The following is a 23,571-nucleotide window of genomic DNA, read 5'->3' on the forward strand; positions in this document are numbered from 1 at the left end:
CTCACTGCAACCTCTGCCTCCTGGATTCAAGTGATTCTCCTGCCTCAGCCTCCGGAGTAACTGAGATTACAGGCGTTCAACACCACGTCTGGCTAATTTGTTCTATTTTTACTAGAGACGGGGTTTCACCATATTGACCAGGCTGGTCTCAAACTCCTGACCTCAAGTGAGCTGCCCACCTTGGCCTCCCATTGTGTTGGGATTGCAAGCGTGAGCCACTGCACCTGACTCTCTTTTAGTCTCTTCATATGATGAGTCACATTTACTGATTTTCAAATATTAAGCTAATCTTAAATTTCTGGGATAAACCACTTGCTGAATTGCATTTGATAATATTTTGATAAAGAGCTGGGCGCAGTGGCTCACACCTGTAATCCCAGCACTTTGGGAGGCCAAAGTGGGCAGATTGCTTGAGGTCAGGAGTTCAAGACCAGCCTGGCCAACATGGTGAAACCCCATCTCTACTAAAAATACAAAAATTAGCCAGTTGTGGTGGCGGGTGCCTGTAATCTCAGCTACTCGGGAGGCTGAGGTAGGAGAATCCCTTGAACCCAGGAGGCAGAGGCTGCAGTGAGCCAAGATCACACCACTGCACTGCAGCCTGGGCAACACAGCAAGACTCTGTCTCAATTGAAAAAAGAAAAATTTGGCTGGGCACTGTGGCTCACGCCTGTAATCCCAGCACTTTGGGAGGCCAAGGTGGGTGGATCGCCTGAGGTCAGGAGTTTGAGACCAGCCTGGCCAACTGGTGAAACCTCATCTCTACTAAAAATACAAAAATTAGCTGGGCGTGGTGGCAGGCGCTACTCCCCAGGTACTCAGGAGGCTGAGGCAGGAGAATCAGTTGATCCCAGGAGGCGGAGGTTGCAGTGAGCCAAGATCGCACCCTTGCACTCCAACCTGGGTGACAAGAGCAAAACTCCATCTCAGAAACAACAACAAAAATTTTTTAATGATGATATTTGCATCTCTTCATGGGAAACACTGGCTCATAGTTTTTACATAGTAGCTGTATCAGGTTTTGGTATTAGGGACATGTTGGCCTCATAAAATGAGTTAGGAATTGTTCTTTCCTCTTCTATTTTCTGAAAAATCTTGTGTAAAAGTGTTATTATTTCTTCTTTAAACGTCTGGTAGAATTCACTAGTAACGTTATATGGGCCTATAGTGTTCTTTGTGCACAAAGGCTTTTCTAACAGTTCAAGTTCTTTTAATTTAGATACTGGGCTATTTGAATTTTCTATTTCTTCTTTATGTCAGTGTTGATAACTTGTGTTTTTCAAGAAAAGTATCATTTACATGTGGAATGTATTGGCATAAAATTGTTCTTACCTCCTTTTCACCCTTTTTATGTCTATAGGATCTGTAATAGTGTCTCATTTTTTTCATTCCTTACATTGGTAATTTCGATTTTCTGTCTTTTCTCCTTGACCAAGTCTTGGTAGAAGTTTGTCAAATTTATGTCAATTTTGACATTTGTTGATTTTCTATTTTCTAGTTCACTGATTTCCATCCATATTTTTATTTTATTGTTTCCTTTTCCTATTTCTTTGTTTTGAATTTGCTCTTCTTTAACTAACTTCTGAAGACAGAAGATTAAATCAGCGATTTTATATACTCTTCATTTTCTTTTATTTTTTTAAATTAATTGAAACTTAACCAAAGGATCTTCCCCATTTTCTAATATGAGGATTTACAAACTATAACTTTCCTCCTCGGAATTGGTTTTGCTGCATTCCCCATATTTTAATACGTCTGCCTTTCATTATCATTTGATTAAAAATATTTTCTAATTTCCTTTGTGATTTCTCTTTTTTGACCCATGGATTATTTACAAATATATTGTTTAATGTCAAATATTTGGGATTAGGTATCTTATTGTCGTTTATTTCTAGTTTACTTCTATTATGATCATGAAATACATTCTGTATGGTTTTAGTTCTTTAATATTTACTGATCTTTGCTTTATGGCCCAGCAGATGATCTCTCTTGATGAGTGTTCCACATATACTTGAAAAGAATGTATAATCTGGAGTTTCTGGATAAAATATTCTATAAATGTCTATTAGAACAAGCTCATTGATAACACTATTCAAATCTTTTACATATTTATTGATTTTTTTGTTCTATAAATTACTGAAACGGAAGTGTTAAAATCACCAACTCCAGTTATGTATTTGATGTATTTCTTCCTTTAGTCTGTTAACAATTTGCAGATCTGGGTAAAGAGTATACTGAAATTCTTTACACTATTCTTGTATCTCTTCTCTAAGTTTAGATTAAATGAATGCCTGTCTTCACTATAAAAGAAACTAAAGCTAATCCTCATTAAATAAGTTTAAAGTCTAAATTTGTTAGGGTGAAACAATAGCAATCCAGTATGTTCTCCAACACTGGAATCTAGTAACACACTCCTGTATAATGGGAAAACAGGAGTTTAAATGGTTAGGCAATTTTGTCAAAGTTCTCAAGAAAGTCAGTGTTAGCTACATAAACCTTCAAATTATTTTGAAATCTCTCGTTCAAAAAACTCCAAACTCCAGGATTCTGCTTTCCAATTTTGGAATGAGAACTCGTTGTTTTCTGTTTGTTTTCCTTCCCATCTCTATATGTCGTCTCTTTATGCTGCTGTACAACACAACTTCTAATCTTGTACGTGTAAATAGCGTGTGTGTTGGTTGTCTCTCCCATATAATAAAGCCTCCCCAGACCCCACCAACAGTTAGCACTTGAGTTCTCATGAACTCTAACTAAAAAACTCAAGGAGTAAGAACTTTAGAGTTTAAATAGGATAACTGAATCTCTAAGGGTCTTTAGAGAAAGAATGGTAATAAAGTCATTACAAAAGAAAAAAAAGGCAAAAGTGACATGCCACTGCAGTGGTGCTACATACCTGAAAAATCGGCTTTTTTCTGTGTCCATAGAGTGGCACTCTCGTTTACTGCTACTAATTTCTGCAGTCTTCACCACATTGGTCCAATGAATAGGAGCCTTACAGAAAAACACACCCAATCCTTTGGGCCGGGCCTGTAGCCGCCAAGAAGTGAGGTGTAAAGGCACAGCAAACGAATCCCCTGGCATGATAGCAGGAAGCACCACTGGCTCTGCCACAGAAATAAGGGTTAGCACTTTCAGGCAATGGTCCTCCACCCCAAAGATTGACCATCTCAGGACAAAAGAAGACAGACCATCTATACTGACTGCTGGGGAAGATACACTGGGAAAAAAGAGACTTGACAATAGTCAAGGAATATTTATCAGCATTTACTATATTCTAGACAATCAAAACATACTGTCTGGAGCTGATGGGCTATCCAGTCTTAGTTCCATTGGTGTCTCAAGTCTGTTCCTCACAATGAGGGCTGACCGGACAGTGATCACTTTCCGCGCGCTGCCTTCCATAGTCACTGCAAAGACCACCCGCACTGGTGGGAGTGAAGAGAACTGTGAAAGAGAGATAAAGACAAAATAGTATGTATGAAAATAGTATGTTTCTGAAAAAACATACAAAATACAATAATATCGATCAGAATGTCTGCCTTAAAAGCATCTTATTATGACTACAGCTCTTCAGTGAAATCAGTCATAAAACCCTAAAGGCATTCAGCTTTAAAGGGAGTAAACATCCTATAAATATATACTATTAAAAAAATTCTAAGAAGTTCTACAAAAACAGATAATCCACACTGATGTGATATCACAAAGTGTGTCACTAAGAAAAATCAGTCCTAAGCCTCTAGAAACATTATTAAAAACATTCACCTATTGTGATAATAACCTATCCAATTTTCCAAACTTCCTGTAATTTGGTAAGAAAGTATCTGCTGGAAATTATCCTCGATTCATAAAGCCCCTGAGTTCCTTATAAGGAAACTGAAAAAGGCTTGTTTTCTACTCTACTGGCTGGGAATTAAATAAAGAGCATCCAGTGCAATTAAAATTAGAAATAATGAGGTAGGACTTTGCAAAACATTAAATGATTTACCTTCTGTGTTATTTTCCTCCTAGATTAATATCCAAACAATGGGTTGGGTACTGCCCAAATACAGAAAAACAGAAGAAAGTCTTCTGAGATTAACATTTGTCTTTGTAAAATCCAGAAAGTGTAAAAGAAAGAATTGTCTGTATTGGTGTGCCTTTCATAGGAACAAATAATAACGTCTTTTTTCCTAAATGTCATAAAATATATTATTTAGGTCCATATACTATTTGCTGACATGCCTATATAAAAACCAATGTCTGTATTTTAAAGAACTTTAAAAATAATCACTCGTTCATAAAAAGAACACCAAGGTTCAGAAACTCAACATAATGAAGGGAAATTATTTATTTTTGGTCTTGGGTTACAGCCATTACGTTATTTTTCCATATGTTCATTCACACATTCAACACACATTTTGTGCTAATACCATGTGACAAGAAATTTTCTTAAAAGTAGAAAAATCCCATGTTAGGTACACCAAAGAAAACGTTTCTGAAAGTACTACTCTTAGAATGAGCATACAGAACATATTAACAATCCTTTCTACTGGAGAAACAAATGGCAGGACATTCAAGCTTTTCCTTCTGCCAACCTTCTTATTAAGACAAACAGCAAGTGAAAGTCAACCCAATAAACAATAAAATGAAGAGCCCCAGGTTTTGAACCAAGACTTCTAGGAAGTCCAAACGAAAAGGCAAACTACAATTTTCTAGAGTGTTTTTAGAGGGACACAATCTGAGGCATAAATCATCATCGAAGCTCAAGCTTCCAGTGACCCAACCCTAAAAAGGCCCCAGTAGTCAAAGCCAGTAACAATTACTTGAAATCCTAGGCCGGGCATGGTGGCTCACGCCTGTGATCCCAGCACTTTGGGAGGCTGAGGCAGGCAGATCATGAAGTCAAGAGATCGAGACCATCCTGGCTAACATGATGAAACCCTGTCTCTACTAAAAATACAACAAATTAGCTGGGCATGGTGGCACGCATCTGTAGTCACAGCTACTCGGGAGGCTGAGACAAGAGAATCGCTTGAACCCGGGAGGTGGAAGTTGCAATGAGCTGAGATGGCGCCACTGCACTCCAGCCTGGGCGACAGAGCAAGACTCTTGTCTCAAAAAATGAAAAAGAAAAAAAAAAAAGAAATAAAGAAATCCTGACGTTGTTTCAAACCCTGATATTGTTCAGGCCTACCTGAAATTTTATGTTTCAAAACCTACAATCAGGGAGGAGAAATTATAAATAAAAGCCTGGAATAAGTCTAATGTCATCTCATGATGATGTTTCAAAAGCCAAATAGGAAATAAATGCTACTTTTTCCTTCTTATTTACTTTCATGACCTTTGGACCCAAAACTATGAAACACACATGGCCATACCAGGGTTAATTTCCATTTTAACTTAGAATGAAAAGGAGACCTTGGACCAAACATGTGCTTTTTCTTCTCCTTCCCTGTAACAGTCTCACACATCATGCCAGGTGAAAACATTTTCTTGCAAGTTTTTGGAAAAGGAAGGTAATCATTAATAGAAAAGGGTAGAGATAAATTCCAATTGCATATATGTCATAGAGTCTCTCTGATCATTAAGAAATGTACATCCACATGGTTCAGGCGCAGTGTATATACGCAATAAACACAATGACAACAGGAAAATCATACTTACATAAACCTGGGGATGTATGATATTTGTTCTGCTGCTTGGGCTGCCAATCTGAAAAAGATTTCAAAAGTTAGTCAGCACAGACTTAAGATAATTATCATCATTAAATTTAATGACAACATAATTTTCTTCAAAGAGTGGTGTTTGTAATTACTTTCAAGTAAAGTATAGTCTACTATGAAGATAAAACATCTCCCTTAAAGATATGGAAACAACAATATTCATTTTATAACCATTCAACGTATGCCAAATTTCTCCCCGACACATCAATGCAGTAGGAAAGGCACCTATGAGGGAACTGGTCCTTTCATTACCAGACATAAGCTTAGGCTGAAAAGTAATCCTGAAAAGGTTTTGTTTTTGTTTTTGTTTTGTTTTTTTTTTTTGGTCTAAGAAACTTGGGGCACAAGAGCAACAGTAAAAATGAACGCTACGCAACAGTGTTCTCTAAGAATATTTTTCATGAAGAAAGCTGCAATATCTCTGCAAATCTACATTTCCACCTCACCATTGGCTACCCAAAAATAAGTGCAAGTATCCCATGAAGTATGAATGAGGATGGGGCAAGAGCACCCACAGCAGCTCTGTCAGCCAGGATGTCAGCCTCCACCTGCATTTGCAAGTCAGGGATGTTACCTGCGTCATTTCCTGGGCTGTCCCTGCAACCACTAGGACTACAGGCAGGGAAGAAACTGGGGGAAGGGTGCGTGAGATCATGTGTGATCAGAAAGTAAACGACAGTGGACATCTCTCTTTGTGCCACAGAGAAAGATTTGGAGACACAGAGTAAAAGGATCAAGGTGCTGCATTATAAGAAATATTAAAAAGACAGTGTATACAGAAAGCATAATAATATGTGAAATAAAGCCAAGACTCAGGTTCAGCAGACTAGTAAATTGCCCATCAGGCCAGCTAGCATGAAATAGATCTGCACAGGTGAGGAAATGTGTTACTGCTGATTTTATTTTATTTTTTTATTTATTTTATTTTATTATTATTTTTTTTTTTTGAGACGGAGTCTCGCTCTGTCGCCCGGGCTGGAGTGCAGTGACCGGATCTCGGCTCACTGCAAGCCCCGCCTCCCGGGTTTACGCCATTCTCCTGCCTCAGCCTCCTGAGTAGCTGGGACTACAGGCACTCGCCACCTCGCCCGGCTAGTTTTTTGTATTTTTTAGTAGAGACAGGGTTTCACCGTGTTAGCCAGGATGGTCTCGATCTCCTGACCTCATGATCTGCCGGTCTCGGCCTCCCAAAGTGCTGGGATTACAGGCTTGAGCCACCGCGGCCGGCCCTTTACTGCTGATTTTAAATCTTGTTTTTCTACTGAAACTAACCATCGCCTGACTTATCTACATATCGATTGCCAATGCCTATGACTGACCCAGTCAGTCCTAGAATTAGGGGAAAGAAAGAACATGAAAGTTTCATTAGAGTAAGCTTATTACAGGCTTAACCCTCTGACTTCCTGACAGTCACACACCGTAGAGGAAGATGAATTTTTATCTGGTGCTGCATATCGAAAAAAGGTCCCGACTTTGTCCACAGACACTGGGCTCACTTGCTCCCAGCCATTGACTCTCACTTGCAGTTGATGAATCCGGAGGTCATGGGTATGTCTGTCAGGCAGAACAAAGAGATGTTAAACACAACCTCCAGAAGGGATGAAAAGTAGAAGCAAAGACACGAATCTCATTTAGTATATAATGATGTAAAAACCCAGTCAGCTAAACCTTTTGGAGATTACCTAACGCAAGGGAAATCAGGAGCACAGTTTAACTGGGTTTTACACTTACAACACAAACTGCAAGATCTGTAAAGCTTGACTGAGTAAGAGTGGCATTTGTCCTCCATTGTACAAACCACGCAAATCCTGTACACAAGCCAAGGTCTTTCCCCCACCAACCGTCACCCCAACCTATATAATGATGCCACTGGGGTGGTAAAAATGCAGTAGCGATTTAATCATACAACCATAATCTTGGAAATGCATAAAAAATTATTCTTGGTTCCTTTGTTGAAATCCTACTTCGTTCAGAACCACATGAGGTTGTTTGGCTCCAGCCCTGCATGACTACAGACAGGGCAGGAGAGGCACAGCGCTCATTTCAGGGCTCCTGTGCTCGACTGAAACTGGAGCAGAAGGCAGTGGGCAGAACAGGAGGAACAGGAGGAAATTGCACATTTAATTCTATTTTAGATTTTGCCTAATTCAAGCCAGAAGTGAAATGGGGAACTGGATTTGAGGCTGACAGGAAGGGGGGAGGGAGGCATGGAGTGGGGTGCAGTGTGCCAAAAGGGGAAAAAGCCAGAAAAGGCATTTATTTTGAAGAATTCAAGCAGAATAGTGAGACTTGAAATGGATTATGAAACGTGGAAACAAAAATGTAAATGACAAAGAGGTCAAACCCTTTCTGATATGACAGAGGCTGGGCTTATCCAGAAATGTTCCCAACAGTTCTGTAGTTAGCTTCTCCAAGAACTGTGGGGACCAATGGAAAATGCTCACTGCTCATAGCTGGAAACGAAAGTGGCTTCCAAGTACACATGTGCCCAGCATAGTGACCTTTTCTTTTTTCCCTATAAATCCCTGGAGCCCACACGTTCAGAACTCTTGCTTCTTGGGAACAATGTGTGCGGGTACCAAAGCCATGCAAAAGGAAACCTGCTTGACTCGTGAGCAAGTTTACATTCAGTCACTGAAAGCACCACAAAAAGCACATGATTACAGAAAGCTAAAGCCAATCGCTTCAATTTCAGCTCAGCTTGAAAACAAATATGAGGCTCAAATACTAAATCGTTATTAACCTATTCAAATGCTGTCTTAACCTATTCATATCCACTGGATAGCCTGTGCACAGAAAAATATTTATAAATAATACAACACTTTATTGGATATTTTATGATCTCTCAGTAATCAGATGGAACCTTTTTTCCACATTCATTCCAGTTTTTAGTATGGGTACTTCAGGAACGCATCAGCTAGCAGTCTCCCCAGATCAGTTCTTTTTAGAATCAGAATTTGTCTTATCATTAGCTTTGAGTCCTGAAACTATCTGCTTGCTAAAAGTACTATGTAGCATACATGTAAATTAAAATGGAAATCAACATGCTCTGAGAACCTTTTAAGAATACCATATCACCAATCCATCATGAAAATCAGGCCAAGATGCAATGAACTTGAGGGTTATGATATGTCTATGTTTCCACCAAATTATGTGAAACACACAGGTTATCACCTCATATGTCAAATAAATGGATAGTTAATGAAAAGACGTGTATTTCCAAGATGGCAGCAAAGTCTTTATTTTTTAAAAGGAGGCTGGATATAGTGGCTCATGCCTGTAATTCCAGCACTTTGGGAGGCCGAGGTGAGAGAACTGCTTGAGCCCAGGAGTTTGAGACCAGCCTGGGCAGCACAGTGAGACCTCATTTCTATAAGAATAAAATAAAATAAAATAAAATAATAAAAGGAAACACTGATTTAAGAAATATCTTTTTAAAAGAAGACATTAAAATCATTAATAAGGGGCCAGTCGTGGTGGCTCACACCTGTAATCCCAGCACTTTGGGAGGCTGAGGCGGATCACTTGAGGTCAGGATTTCAAGACCAGCCTGGCCAACATGATGAAACCCCATCTCCACTAAAAATAAAAACTTAGCCGGGTGTGGTGGAGCATCCCTGTAATTCCAGCTACTTAGGAGGCTCAAGTGGCAGAGTTGCTTGAACCCAGGAGGCAGAGGCCACAGTGAACCGAGATCGTGCCACTGCACTCCAGCCTGGGCAACAGAGCAAGAAGACCCTGTCTCAAAAATAAATAAAACAAAATAATTAATAAGGCAAGTGAAAAGGCAAAACACGAAGGACCCTCAGTTACATCCACTTTTCATTTTTTAAGGAAAAGAATAAACCACACTTACCTGTGCCTTAACTTTCCTCTTGCTTCAAATTCAAACGGTATCTCTTCACCCGTGAGGACTTCTCGCCATTCACTAACATTGTGAGTATCATCAAGAAATGTTCCATTCCCTTCTGGAACTACCCCTGGACTCCCACTGTGAGACAGTGCGGCCCTGGAACCAAATCAGATGCCATCAGCCTGTCCCTCTTTCTTCCCAGCTCCCTCTCACAGGAGCCCCGTGCAGAACAGCAGAACCTTCTCACAACTCAGTTCCCAGCAATAAAAGGCTGCATGACCCAGCTACAAAGAATGACCCTGAGGGTCGCTAACTATAGCTATCTTCATGCTGAATCACAACTTATTTGAAATTTTAGAAACAGCTGAAAGCTGTCACTCTGTAGTCACTTACCTCAAGCAGTAGAATCTGGTACATGTGAATTAAGGCATGACTTTTTCAAGTGGCATTTAAGTGACTAGTTAGAATTAAACAGACCTACACTGTTAAAACAAAAAAGCTTCTCTTCTAGAGCAGTCTCATACTTGGGGGAGGTCGGAGAAATGTGATTTCAAATCAATGGGTTCTGTTACTCATGCCATGCACTTCATGACCTAGGCTGGAACGATCACCATGTACTTGGAAGGCTGAGCCAAGATCTAAACAGGCAGAAAGTTGTTAGAAAAGGTTCTCGCCTGGCTTAGGTAAAGTCTCCTTTGTTCTCCAAACTCCACCCAATTCCATCTGGGGTGAAATGCGTTTTAGGTATGAAAGAATTCTTTCGGGATAGAGGGAGAACAGGAATTTTTTCAAAGCAGTCTTGGAATAAAATGGCAAAACATTTGGTATAATAACCATACATTGCTTCTTTAAAACAGGAAAGAAGGTAGAGATTGAGGAGAAAAGATGGACTGGCTTTTTCATACTTCCTACTCACATCCTTAATTTGCTTGGCTTTTAAACATAAGGTATACCAAAATCAAGATCATACTTAGACTCAGGACCTGCTTCTCTTGACTACAGATTCTCTACAAAACCAGAACCTCCATCATAAATCTCAGCAAGACAGCAAGTTATTCATTCAAATATCATCCCAAGAGCCTCAAGAGGGGGCCCACCTTGCTCTACTGGGCTGGCCCAAGAAGGCTTTGGTGGCAGAGATGACTCGGGGTAATATGAACTGACTGCTTACCTGGTGGGTGTGGTGGTCAGGGTGGCAAACCACAAAGTGCATCCCGTGTGGTTCCTCAGAGCAAAGGGGACAAATGGCTGCCGGCGCTTGGGGGTTTTCACCTCTGCTGCGACAAACAGAAGAAGGCTATTAGCAGACGCCTCTGTCTGCATGGCAGAGACCCTCCCCCTACCTGGAGACAGTGCCCAAATTTGTCTCTTGTGCAAAGGCGCTGAAGGTGGAAGCAAGAAATAAGGAACAGGACGCACAGAAGCTCCATGTATTTGCTGGCTGCTATGGGAGGATTTGCTCCCTGCCTGCCTGACTATTCCCAGCCCTCAATTCTTCCACAACTCTTACAGGCCTTATCTCTCAGAAGAAGGCATCAGGACTTAACTTGGTGGGAATCATGAAAGAAAGAAAAATGGACCTCCCCATTACTCCCAAGAACTATATTCAAAGTGGGTAACCTAAAATGTAGCAAGATATATCATACATACTTATTTAAACTTTGTCCAAAAGCCTTTACCTCAAGGAAGCCTGTCTTTACATAAGTTACCCTACAGTCATAGTATGCATTTTGCAACAAAATAAAATAAAAACATTCTTTCCTATTCTTTTATACTAATAGTTGTTTTTGTCTCCCTGGAAAGTCAGAAGTATCCCATCTCAAAGCTTTTTAAACAAAATTGTTAGCCCACTTTTTAAACATAGATACCACACTACCACCATCTATTATAAGGTGGGTACCGTGGAAGCCATAAAAGGAACATAAAATATGGCTTCATTGCACAAAAAGCTTCTAATCAGGGAAAGTGCAAAGAAACAGCAATCAACACAAAACTGTAAGTAACCAAATTCTAGAGAGCGGTGACCTGACTACAAAGGTTGTAAGAAACCCAAAGCAGATTTTCTGGTGCCCCAGCTGCTTTGGCAGACAGATCCCTCTGCAGGTACCACTGCCCATGGTATGTGGTTCCACATGGAACACAGAGTACCAAAAGGAAGGGCAGCAGCTCCTCTAACCAAGGGCCTGTCTCCTCCACTGGCCACACACATAGGGAGGCAGCAGCAGCAAACCAGTGTGAGAAAGCCTCCTGGTTGACATGTTCACAACACTCGTACACAACCAACAAAAAAAGGGGAGGTGTGGCTCAATCTTCTTATGTGTCTAGCATTAAAGTACGACGACAGCGTGAGAAAGACCGTAACCCACATGCTCTGCAGTTGGGAGAAAATGACATCTAGAGGAAGCTGAAAATGCTAACTGCAGAGAACACTACAGCAAAACTGAATTCATCCTATAGGACATCTTCTGCCAACAAAATCGAGAAGACAAACTGCAACATGTCCTGCCTTCTGCATCCTCCAGACTGAGGCTGGGACTGTACCCTAATAGTCGGTAAACATCACTGCCTTTTAAAAAGCAATCACTTCCTTTTTTCCCTTATCTCTTTTAAAGTTCTGAGAGGTTAGTACTGTAAACAATGCAAACCAACCAATTTTGGGTCGAGGCAAGTTCTATTTTGATAATGATGATGGTTCAGGAGTGTCTAAGATAGAGTAATCTGCTAAATAAATGAGCAGTTTCCAGTGTGTTCCCACAATTTTGTGGTCAGTCATTTAGAGATACCCCAAATACTTCCAAAGATAATCTCCACTAGGAATATGCCCATTTCTCACCCCAATGGCCTTACTTAGCTCCCAAAGTTTGCTTTAAAAAAAAATTAGTGCTCATCAAGTAGAAAATTAAGGAGTAGCTGTAAGGCTGCTGACAAGAGCAGAGGGGGAGTAAAAAATTTAAGAGCTGTCTGCAGGGTAAACGGTATTTATTGTGGCACTTTGAAAGGCACTTCCCTCTTCTATGAGTGCAATGAGAGAGCTGCTTTTATTACAGTAGATAAAGGGCCCTGGAGAAAAAGAAGCCAGATGTGCTTTCATATCCCACTGTGAGCCAGACTGTAAGTTTCCATTTGCAAATTAGATTTAAAAAGAACAGGTGGCAGATGGCTTTGATCAGTTTGTTATACAGAATAAAGTGCTGCGAATCCATACAAATATATTCACAAGTATACTGCTTTGGAGTTAAATAGCACGGGTAGGCACAATGCTTAGGTCTCCAAGCTTCTTGCATTGATTACACATAACGGCACAGGCTTCAATAACCCATTTCTCTGAGGATAAAAAATACACAGCATGCACGCAAATTCAAACCCAACATCAGGCAACAAATCTGACATCTCCTGCACCAGGATCCAAATAAACTATGTACTTGCCTTTGGCACAGCACCAGAGACAAAAGTTCCCAAGTCCATCAAAGAGAACATTATTCCCTAGTGGCCTCAGAAAATCTGCCTCTAGTGACCAAACCCAATTTCTTCATGGGCTGAGAGAGAATCTAAAGCTACCCGAATCCAAGTTCAGCTTCAAACAGCTCCAGCTAAGGAAATTTCTACCCCTTTGGACTTATTTCACACAGTAATTCCGCCATTATAAACAGTGTAGGTTGTCATGCTATGTAAGCAGCTTAGTCCATCAGAAAGGACCTGGTTTGTAAATCGTAAGAAGCAGATTAAAGTACTAGGTTTGCTACTAGCTGGTCAAGTGAATAAAGGCAAATCACCTAATGTCTCTGAACCTCACTGTCCTTATCAGCTAAATAGGAATAATGCTTGGCCAAGCCTGAAAGATTAAGTAACATACAGAAAGCTTAGAAGCAGAAATCCATGAATAAATTAAGATTCAGCTCTGGGCTTCCTTCATGAGCCCTCCCTCAAATATCCATCCTGGTAAAATTGTCCAGAAAAAAACAACCCAGGGCAATGTACCCTGAGTATTAACATCCCTGTTCTATATTCCTGTGGCCTCTTTTTATTTAAAAAAATCATGACGAATGATCTGGAATTTGCCATGTGCACAAATAAATCATTCAGATTAAGCTGCACTCCCTAAAACAAAAAAATGAACATCGTGGGACCCCAATTCCTCAATGATTATGGTGTTTTCTGCCATATTCACTTACCAGTGAATTTCTCAAGAAACTTTCAAGGGTCAGAGATAGAAATAAAGAAAATTTTCTTTTTTACCTTCTAAACACAAAAATTGGTATCCAAAGAAATTAAGGTTTGTGTCTGAGCAATTATTTACTGATAATTTTTTTTTGTGCTATCCCTATTATTATAGTGCCTGTTTCAGAGTCCCATGCATTCCCATGGGAATCTTCAGCAGGTATTTTATAAACTTAAGACTTGTGGCACCACTGCTTGATGGAGCATGGTGTTCCTCCATCCACTTGCTCTTCAATAGGAGAAATCACCTCTAATTGACATTGTATTAACATATTTCTGCATCATACACTGTGGAGTTTATTCCATTTCCACCAAAGTTAAGGGAAACAATGTAAGAATCAGCTAATATAAAGCACCACTGTGTTCATCAGTTGGAAATGTTCTTTCCTATTACTAAAGTACTCATGACACGGAATACCACCATTCAGTTCCCACTCATTTAAAAAAAAAAAATTCATGTACAAGGTAGTTCTTAAAACAAGAAAATAAAGCAAGCCCTCGCTTGGCTATACTGTACCTCTAGCATAGATCTGGTGCTCTAGGTTAGTCAGACTGGCTGTACTCCTAGTTCTAAGGTAGACAAGGGGGAGGCCTGGTAGACAGGAGAGACAAAGTTAGAGGCTTAAGAATAAATACAGTGAAATAAGAAGACTCACTTCCAAACGATAAGCACAAATAGAGAACATTACAAAAATAGCAAGCATCATGCAAGTACAGGGTCATTCCCATCAGTGATTACTAAGAGTTGTGGATGTACTGGACAAAGTGAACACATTTTTATACTAGTTTTTATTGTGGAGGCTGAATCAAAGTAGCATGCTCCTTTTTTTTTTCTTTTTCCTGAATTAGAAGAATATGTATTGAACCTTCTCTTGAACAGAATGACAAGCCTTTGAAGATTTTTAATTTAAAGGTGTTATGTTCTTAAATGGCATTAAGAAGTTACAAAAATCAATCAGTACAGATTTTAGTGGAGGTTGCTCCATTCCAACTGGTAAAACAGAAGTAAAATGCCAGTCTCAGGGAATCTCAAAAATTCAGGGGAAGAGACAGTATGTGTTCCAAATTTAAACAATCTCTACCAAGGAGTTGTCTCATAGTGTTTATTTAAATTTTAAAATCAAGCATGGAAGTTTTCAGAATATTTGATATTTTCATAAAATGTCCTTGGAATACAAAACTAATAAATTTAATGAAGTGCCACATCACCCAGGTTTACCAGCAAAATCTCAGCCCTGACTGAACAAAGCCAACAATTTTGTCAAAAGAGGCTGGTATTTTCTTTCCTCTGATAAAGAAACAGTGAGAAAGCAGCAGGTCCCTTAGGCTAAATTTCATGTTAAGGGCTATGCCCAAGGGTTCATTTTAAGGCTGGTCTGAATAAAAAGCCTAACTTTTGAGGAAATATGACTTACTGTTCTTGAATAAGACCTGAACATTTGTGATTAGTTCAACAAGGCTGAAACCTACTCGCTTTCAAAATAAATTCCCAACGATCATTTTAGTAGGCCTGCTAAAAGAATACAATCCTGGAAGGTGCTATACTACCATCCAGGAATTTCCAATAAGAAAAGAGGTTTGGAACTTTACGCATATTCAAGTTATGTCTAATTAAAAAGATACATTACACTTTTATAAGCCTAAGTAATCATAAAAATCTTTAAATAAATAAAAATCAAGCTTTAACTCAGCACCAGCATTTAATATAGATGAGGAAGCTTTTTAACTAAAGAGAAAGAGAGAGGGACAAAACTTTTAAAAAGGAAGGAAGAGAGGGAGGCAGGGAGGGAGGAAGGAAAGAAGAAAGGGGGACAAGAAAATCTTTCATCAGAATCTTGCAGACTAGGCCTTGCTAGAGTTTGACTCTGAAATGAAGATGTCCCTGCATGAATAATGTTTTAGAAACACACTCTCCTGGACATATTACAAAAATTATTTAGAGTCTTCTGGGTAGACTATGTTACATTTTCTTGACACACAAATTGGGAAGGTTGGAGGAGGAGCCAAAATCCAAGCTGACAATATCTGAAAAGCCCTGGCTCCTAAGTAATGACCTTGAGACTCAGAAGCAACAGCCTGGGAAAACAGAGAACAAGCACAGCTGACATTTCTTTGTGTCTCTTTCTAGAAGTACAAGGCAGATAGAAAGTCCACTTATACACCCTGAGGAGAGATGAACCAGTACAATTACTTCATACACTAAGAACACCCATCTTCCCATGACACGTTTGCAGACCAGATGGAATATTTAAGTATTCATGAGCTATGTGAAGTCCAGCCAAGACTCCCCAAAGAAACCACATTCTAAGAGTTGGAGCTGAGTTGAATTTGGATGACAATGGCTTGTGGAACAATTAAGAACCATGCAGTTGTCCATCACCATCTCCCCAGCTCTGAGGAAAACAGAGCTGGTGAGCCATTAAATAAAGAAAGAAAGCATCATCAGTAGAGAGCAAGCTGACTCCTCTTTCTTCAAGAGGCAGTGCATTCAATTCTTTTATAAACAGCACAGGGCTCCCTTTTTAACAACTTTTTCCACATGGGCTCCTGCTCACCCTCTTTTCAAGAATATGTCCAAACCCTCTCTCTCTAGATTTAGAAGACCGTTTTAGATGCTTTTAAAAATCTGGTCAAAAAAATCCAATCAATTAGAAAATCAATGTTGCACAGAGTAAAACACAAACCACAGCTGATCCTGATGCACTCTCAGGTGCACCAGTTCATGTGCATTATTACCAGGACTGAGGAATTACGTGTTGCAGATCTTTTCTCCCCCGCAAAGGTGGAATTACAGCCCACATTTATAAGTTCAGTAGTTCATGCCAGAAAACTGTCTCCTGCAAAGACTAAAACAGAACTATAGAAGATAGTCAGAATTTCCTGTAGGTTTTTCCACACAGACTGATGGTTCCATGTGAATTTCTCAGTGAAGCATTGCTTTGTAGGTCAAAAATGATTTAGTTAAACATGTGTAGTGAAAACTCTTACTTTGTCCAAAACATGGAGGATCCACCGAAGAGCCCATCCAGTCTTCTGATTTAGTTGACTCTATTTCATTGTCATCTTTACAGTAATCTGCCATCCACGATTCTTTGGTACTTACATACTGGTCTAGAAAGAATCCCCCAGAGATATTAATACAAGTAAAAAAGATGGAGGGTTCAAGTCAAATAATTTCAATTCAGCAAAACAAGCTTTTATTGAGTGTCTCATTACATGCCTGGCCCGCGCTAGATTCTGAGAAAGTCTGTGCCCTGGAGAGCCTCACGCTGCATTGAAAGAGATTACCAAGAACAGGCAACCATCGCCACAAAACTCTCTTCAAACTAATCTATACATTCAATACAATCCCCATCAAAATATCTATAGGGCATTTTGTAGAATTTTAAAAGCTGAATCTGGCCAGGAGCGGTGGCTCAAGCCTGTAATCCCAGCACTTTGGGAGGCCAAGACGGGCGGATCATGAGGTCAGGAGATCGAGACCATCCTGGTGAACATGATGAAACCCTGTCTCTACTAAAAAAAATACAAAAAACTAGCCGGGCGAGGTGGCGGGCGCCTGTAGTCCCAGCTACTCGGGAGGCTGAGGCAGGAGAATGGCGTAAACCCAGGAGGCGGAGTTTGCAGTGAGCTGGGATCTGGCCACTGCACTCCAGCCTGGGCGACAGAGCGAGACTCCGTCTCAAAAAAAAAAAAAAAAAAAAGCTGAATCTAAAATTTATATGGAGGCTGGGCGCAGTGGCTCATGCCTGTAATCTCAGCACTTTGGGAGGCTGAGGCGGGCAGATCGCTTGAGTCCAGGAGTTTGAGACCAGCCTGGCCCACACAGCAAAATCCCATCTCTACTAAAAATACAAAAATTATGTGGGCGTGGTGGCATGAGCCTGCAATCCCGGCTACTCAGTAGGCTGAGGCAGGACAATCGCTTGAACCTGGGAGATGGAGGTTGCAGTGAGCCGAGATCATGCCACTGCACTCCAGAGGCTGAAATTCAGCAGACAATTCTCTACAAGTAGTTTTACTTCTGTGAGAGAATTACAACAGGGATAGCAGGTTAACAAAAATAATTACAGTGCACCACACCTAGATGAAGATCTTTTATACTAATTAAGATGTTATACTTTCTGGAAGAAGAATTATTGGTTTCTGGTTTTCAATTACAACACCCGGCTACAGAAGTAATATTTATTTAAACACTAAGAGGTCATAGCAACGTTTCTGGGTTTCAGAACAGTATTCGGAATAAGGAATTGAAGGTGAAAAAACAAAACAAATTTTACCACTGACAAGAATGCCTTTTGGAAGATTTTTTGTTTGGCTGGTGTTTTTAGAGACAAGGTCTTGCTCTGTCTCCAAGGCTGGAGTACACTGGCACAATCATAGCTCGCTGTAACCTTGAACTCCTGTGCTCAAGTGATCCTTCCACCTCAGCCTCCTGAGTAGGTGAGACTACAGATGCACGCCACTAAGTCCAGCTAATTGTTTATTTTTGTAGAGACAAGGTCTCACAATGTTGCCCAGGCTGGTCTGGAACTTCTGGCCTCAAGTGAGCCTCCCATCTTAGCTTCCCAAAGACCTGGGATTACAAGCATGAGCCAATGTGCACAGACAGAAGATATTCTTAAAGAAACATATACTGTGCTCATCAGAAATACCGATAAGAACCCTTTAGGTAAGTTCTTGTTTACTGTAGCTTTTCAAAAGACTACCACAAACTTTCTCTAATCTTCTAGAGTAAGAGATGTTGTGAGAAACAATGTAGGAGTCAAAACATTACAGTTAAGAGAGATCATAGGGTCAATTTACTATTTTCTAGGTGATATTAATAACCAGGCAAATTAGTAGATGAAATCTGATCATATAAAACAGTGGTTTTAAATTTGGGGGGGTCAACAAACTTATGGTCTCATTTCACACTACATTCTTTCCATCCTACTCTGACATGCATAAGGAAGTGGATATTCTAAAAGCCTCAATCCAACATACACACCAAAGAAAGTTCACAATTTGCAATAGTATATGTTATTGCTCAAAGATGAAGCATAGTAATTCCAAAATCAGATCACAGAGATCAATAAATCAAACAATGAATGTGAGTTTTCACAGTGAAGGTATACACTACTTGATTGTATGATTATATTTGCTTTCCTTTTAGATGGCAGAAATACACGAATAGAGCAGTTCTTATTTACGACATTGAATCCAGAAATGTACATTTCAGTGTCATATCACTGAAATGTACCTATCATATCAAAGTACATATACATATCAGTACATATCATATCAAAGATACTTTTAGATAACACACCATTAACCTGGCAACCCTTAAGCAAGTCATTTTCAGAGTTAGGTCAAAATGATAATGGGAAACAACAAAGGCAATTTATTCTACTATAAAGATATGGTCAAAATCACACCTTTTAAGAATTAGTCCATGAACAGCTTAAGCAAAGTTAATCTAAACTCACTTCCAGGACATTTAATAAACTCTAGTGACCGAGCATTATGAGGAGAAAGTTCATCATGGCCATTTAAGTTTCCCAAGTAACCTAAGTTCTTTTTTTTTTTTTTTTTGCATTTTTTTTTTTTTTTATTATACTTTAAGTTCTAGGGTACATGTGCATAATGTGCAGGTTTGTTACATATGTATACTTATGCCATGTTGGTGTGCTGCACCCATCAACTCGTCAGCACCCATCAATTCATCATTTATATCAGGTATAACTCCCCAATGCAATCCCTCCCTCCTCCCCCCTCCCCATGATAGGCCCCAGTGTGTGATGTTCCCCTTCCCGAGTCCAAGTGATCTCATTGTTCAGTTCCCACCTATGAGTGAGAACATGCGGTGTTTGGTTTTCTCTTCTTGTGATAGTTTGCTAAGAATGATGGTTTCCAGCTGCATCCATGTCCCTACAAAGGACGCAAACTCATCCTTTTTTATGGCTGCATAGTATCCCATGGTGTATATGTGCCACATTTTCTTAATCCAGTCTGTCACAGATGGACATTTGGGTTGATTCCAAGTCTTTGCTATTGTGAATAGTGCCGCAATAAACATATGTGTGCATGTGTCTTTGTAGTAGAATAATTTATAGTCCTTTGGGTATATACCCAGTAGTGGGATGGCTGGGTCATATGGTACATCTAGTTCTAGATCCTTGAGGAATTGCCATACTGTTTTCCATAATGGTTGAACTAGTTTACAATCCCACCAACAGTGTAAAAGTGTTCCTATTTCTCCACATCCTCTCCAACACCTGTTGTTTCCTGACTTCTTAATGATTGCCATTCTAACTGGTGTGAGATGGTATCTCATTGTGGTTTTGATTTGCATTTCTCTGATGGCAAGTGATGATGAGCATTTTTTCATGTGTCTGTTGGCTGTATGAATGTCTTCTTTTGAGAAATGTCTGTTCATATAAAAATATGGAACGCTTCACGAATTTGCGTGTCATCCTTGCGCAGGGGCCATGCTAATCTTCTCTGTATCGTTCCAATTTTAGTATATGTGCTGCCGAAGCGAGCACCTAAGTTCTTGCTTAACCACTGATAGCATCCTTATGGGATGCTAACGCTGGAGAAACAGGTTGAGAAACAAGAGGCTATTAGGGTTGATCAGGAAAGCAGTCAGGATGAAGAAGTGATGCCTGGTACAGGCCCAAGTATGTGCTAAACTAGGATTAACAGTCTTCCAGACTCAGAGCTTAGATACAGAAAGGTATCATGAAAGACAACTTTCTACTCACCAATTAGCACAGAAGTGATATTGATATCCAAACGAGGTTTGGCCTTGGCTTCTAGCTTCAGTCGAGGAGGATGAAGACGACTAGCTGCCTGCTGTTGCCAGGATACAGAGCAAGGCCAAGGCTCAATAAATGGCTCCCAGCCTAAAAGAACACAGGAAATAAGACATCTGTTCAGCAGATATCAAGAGTTTATAGGGGAACACTGCTCGCAAATGTTCAGCAAGGACAAACTGGAGCTTAATAGCTTTCTACTTCCAATTCAATTTCACAACAAAAGCACCAACCACCTTCAGCTACAGGTCACCCTACAGATGTCTGCATTGTCCAGAGGACACAAGTGGAAGGGCATATATATACTCCCACAATGGTCTTCCAGAGGTGGCAGGAAGGAGGGCAGGCAGCGTATGTACCCTCTTCCACTAAAGAAAGGCAGGATGTGTTGAGACACTCAAGACGGAAAAAGGAGTCTCAGACCAAGATTGGAAAAATAATAAAATGTCTTAAATAGCTACTGAATTTGATTCTCTTGGCTATAGGACCAATACATGGGTTGAATAAATAGGTACATATAAAGGCTCATTAACTTTTTCTTAAAATATGCACAAATACTATATAAACAACATATAAAATAATACCACAAACACTCATCTGCTCACTATCCAACTTAAGAAATAGAAAATTAAAGTCCCTACCATCTCATTCCCCTCCTTCCTACCAACCCTCTCCCGCCCAACTCCAGGTGACCATTTGCTTGAATTTTTAGTTAATCATTTCCTTGCTCCTCTTTACAATTTTACCAAGCATATATACCTTTCTTTTTTTTTTTTTTTTTTGGGACGGAGTCTCGCTCTGTCACCCAGGCTGGAGCGCAGTGGCCAGATCTCAGCTCACTGCAAGCTCCGCCTCCCGGGTTTACGCCATTCTCCTGCCTCAGCCTCCCGAGTAGCTGGGACTACAGGCGCCCGCCACCTCGCCCGGCTAGTTTTTTGTATTTTTTTTTTTTTTAGTAGAGACGGAGTTTCACTGTGTTAGCCAGGATGGTCTCGATCTCCTGACCTCGTGATCCGCCCGTCTGAGCCTCCCAAAGTGCTGGGATTACAGGCTTAAGCCACCGCGCCCGGCCTACCTTTCTTAAGAACATATTAGACTGTCCTGTTTGTGATCTTTACATAAACTGAATCTCCATGTGCATTCTTTTTCAAGTTTCTATTCTGGCTCACCAACACATCTTTGAGCATACTGTTGAGTATAGCTACATCACATTGATGCAGGTCACCGTGGTACACAGTTTTCACTATTGAATATTAACATGCATTATAATGAATATACAATTTATTTATCCATTCTACTTCTGAAAGACATTCACTTGATTCCAGTTTTATTGCTATTGGAATACTACTACAAGCATCTGTAGTTCACACAGGCAAGACAGTCTACGGTACAGACCTAGAAGCAACACATTGCTGGGTTGTTGAGTATGCTTACACTCAAATTTACCAGGTCATGCCAAATTGTTTTACAAAGTACTAGTATTAATGTATAGTTCTAATAGCAGGGACTATGGCTTATATCTTCCAATAATTAGTAGTGTCCCACTTAATTTTTGCTAATCTCTTGGGTGTGAAAAATGGTACATCACTGTGACTTAAAAGACTCAACTTTTCAAAGCCAGTTAATTTTTAACAGATCTTTAAATAGACTCACACAATCAGCCATTGAACAAATCCAAACCAGTATGTAACACACAGTAGGTACATTAGTCTCCTTACACCATTTGACATTTAGTGACCTGAATGTATTCATACAACTTTAAAAGTAAGCAATATTTGGCCTAAGAAAACAAATCATTCTCAGAAAAATAGCTCCCACATGCAAGAGTTTCTCTCAGAAAGACTTGGGCCATTATTCTAAAGTGAAACATTTTGAACAATGAAGAAATAAGGGCGTTAGCTTTAAGTGAATCTGTTACAAAGGGAAAATGTTAACTAACATAAAATTAAATGTGATAAATACTCTAGAACACTCAGTAGCAGCACAACAAATCAAGGCTTTATTTCTTATTGAAATCAAAGGGAGCAGGCAGTCGGAGGTTTACACCTTGGACTGCCCAGCTCTACTCTGCTTACTCTGTCCATGCCTACTACCAATTCCGATGAGAGCTTCTTTCAGCTCTCTTAAGGCAAAAAAGTTCACTGCTCAAACCACTTGGCCCTAATATATTATGGCTTCTGAATTTCAACCTGTATAGGCTCTTACCTTGGTCTTTCAAATGGAAGGAAAGAAACCTGAAAATGCTTGCGGTATTATTGAGGTTTATGTCTCCCAAAAAACAGCGTGCTCTGATCAACAGTGGTTTGTTTTTGTTTTTTTTAAAGAGTAGGTAGGGCAGAATATACAGTGTCACCGACTCAGTAGATTCAAATAAAACAAACGAACCCAGTGGGGAGTGAGGGGACTCGAGGTTTAAAACGCTTGGCTGGCGCTGTGGCTTACGCCTGTAATCCCAGCACTTTGGGAGGCTGAGGCAGGTGGAACACCTGAGGTCAGGAGTTCGAGACTAGCCTGGCCAACCTGGTGAAACCCCATCTCTACTAAAAACACAAAAAATTAGCTGGGCATGGTGGCAGGCGCCTGTAATCCCAGCTACTTGGAAGGCTGAGGCAGGGTAATCACTTGAACTCGTGAGGCAGAGGCTGCAGTGAGCCAAGATCATGCCATTGCACTGCAGCCTAGGTGAAAGAGTGAGACTCCATCTCAAAAAAAAAAAAAAAAGTTTGTGGGCATAAATCTCCCTTGAAATTTAGCTACTCTCAGGGCCAAATAAATGATCCTTCACTATTGAGCAATGGCATATTCTAGAATAAGCCAAACTGCAGGATCAAAAAGAATTAGCTATAAAAACATCTTTTTTAAAAAAAATTTTTTTTGAGACAGTCTTGTTCTGTCATGCAGGCTGGAGAGCAGTGGCGCGATCTCAGCTCACTGCAACCTCCACCTCCCGAGTTCAAGTGATTCCCCCGCCTCAGCCAAAAATATCTTTTTAGTTGCAACA

The 23,571-nt window shown here is 40.1% G+C and overlaps 1 protein-coding gene and 1 non-coding gene across 7 annotated transcripts in view; both read right to left on the reverse strand.

Moving 5' to 3' along the window:
* The window catches only part of VPS13D (vacuolar protein sorting 13 homolog D), a 294,906-nt gene that overhangs the window by 162,866 nt on the left and 108,469 nt on the right, over positions 1-23,571 (reverse strand). For 4 of the 6 annotated variants that reach the window (XR_004060385.1, XM_030942225.1, XM_030942224.1 and 1 more), the window contains 9 exons: positions 20,520-20,660; positions 16,762-16,884; positions 14,291-14,365; positions 10,727-10,829; positions 9,559-9,711; positions 7,121-7,256; positions 5,644-5,691; positions 3,294-3,444; positions 2,894-3,104 (listed from right to left, as the gene is read on the reverse strand). Coding sequence is in view for 5 of the 6 variants with exons in the window: in XM_030942225.1 (XP_030798085.1) it covers positions 2,894-3,104; positions 3,294-3,444; positions 5,644-5,691; positions 7,121-7,256; positions 9,559-9,711; positions 10,727-10,829; positions 14,291-14,365; positions 16,762-16,884; positions 20,520-20,660 (1,141 nt within the window). In the remaining variant the exon portion in view is untranslated. Of the gene's footprint in view, positions 1-2,893; positions 3,105-3,293; positions 3,445-5,643; positions 5,692-7,120; positions 7,257-9,558; positions 9,712-10,726; positions 10,833-14,290; positions 14,366-16,761; positions 16,885-20,519; positions 20,661-23,571 lie in introns of all 6 variants that reach the window. The other 2 variants (XM_030942226.1, XM_030942227.1) reach the window with 2 other exon arrangements.
* On the reverse strand, positions 20,194-20,300 carry LOC115892451. The gene has a single exon (XR_004052333.1). It is a non-coding gene; the product is annotated as a U6 spliceosomal RNA (small nuclear RNA).

The sequence above is a fragment of the Rhinopithecus roxellana genome, chromosome 12 (assembly GCF_007565055.1).
Source record: "Rhinopithecus roxellana isolate Shanxi Qingling chromosome 12, ASM756505v1, whole genome shotgun sequence".
Classification (NCBI taxonomy): domain Eukaryota; kingdom Metazoa; phylum Chordata; class Mammalia; order Primates; family Cercopithecidae; genus Rhinopithecus; species Rhinopithecus roxellana.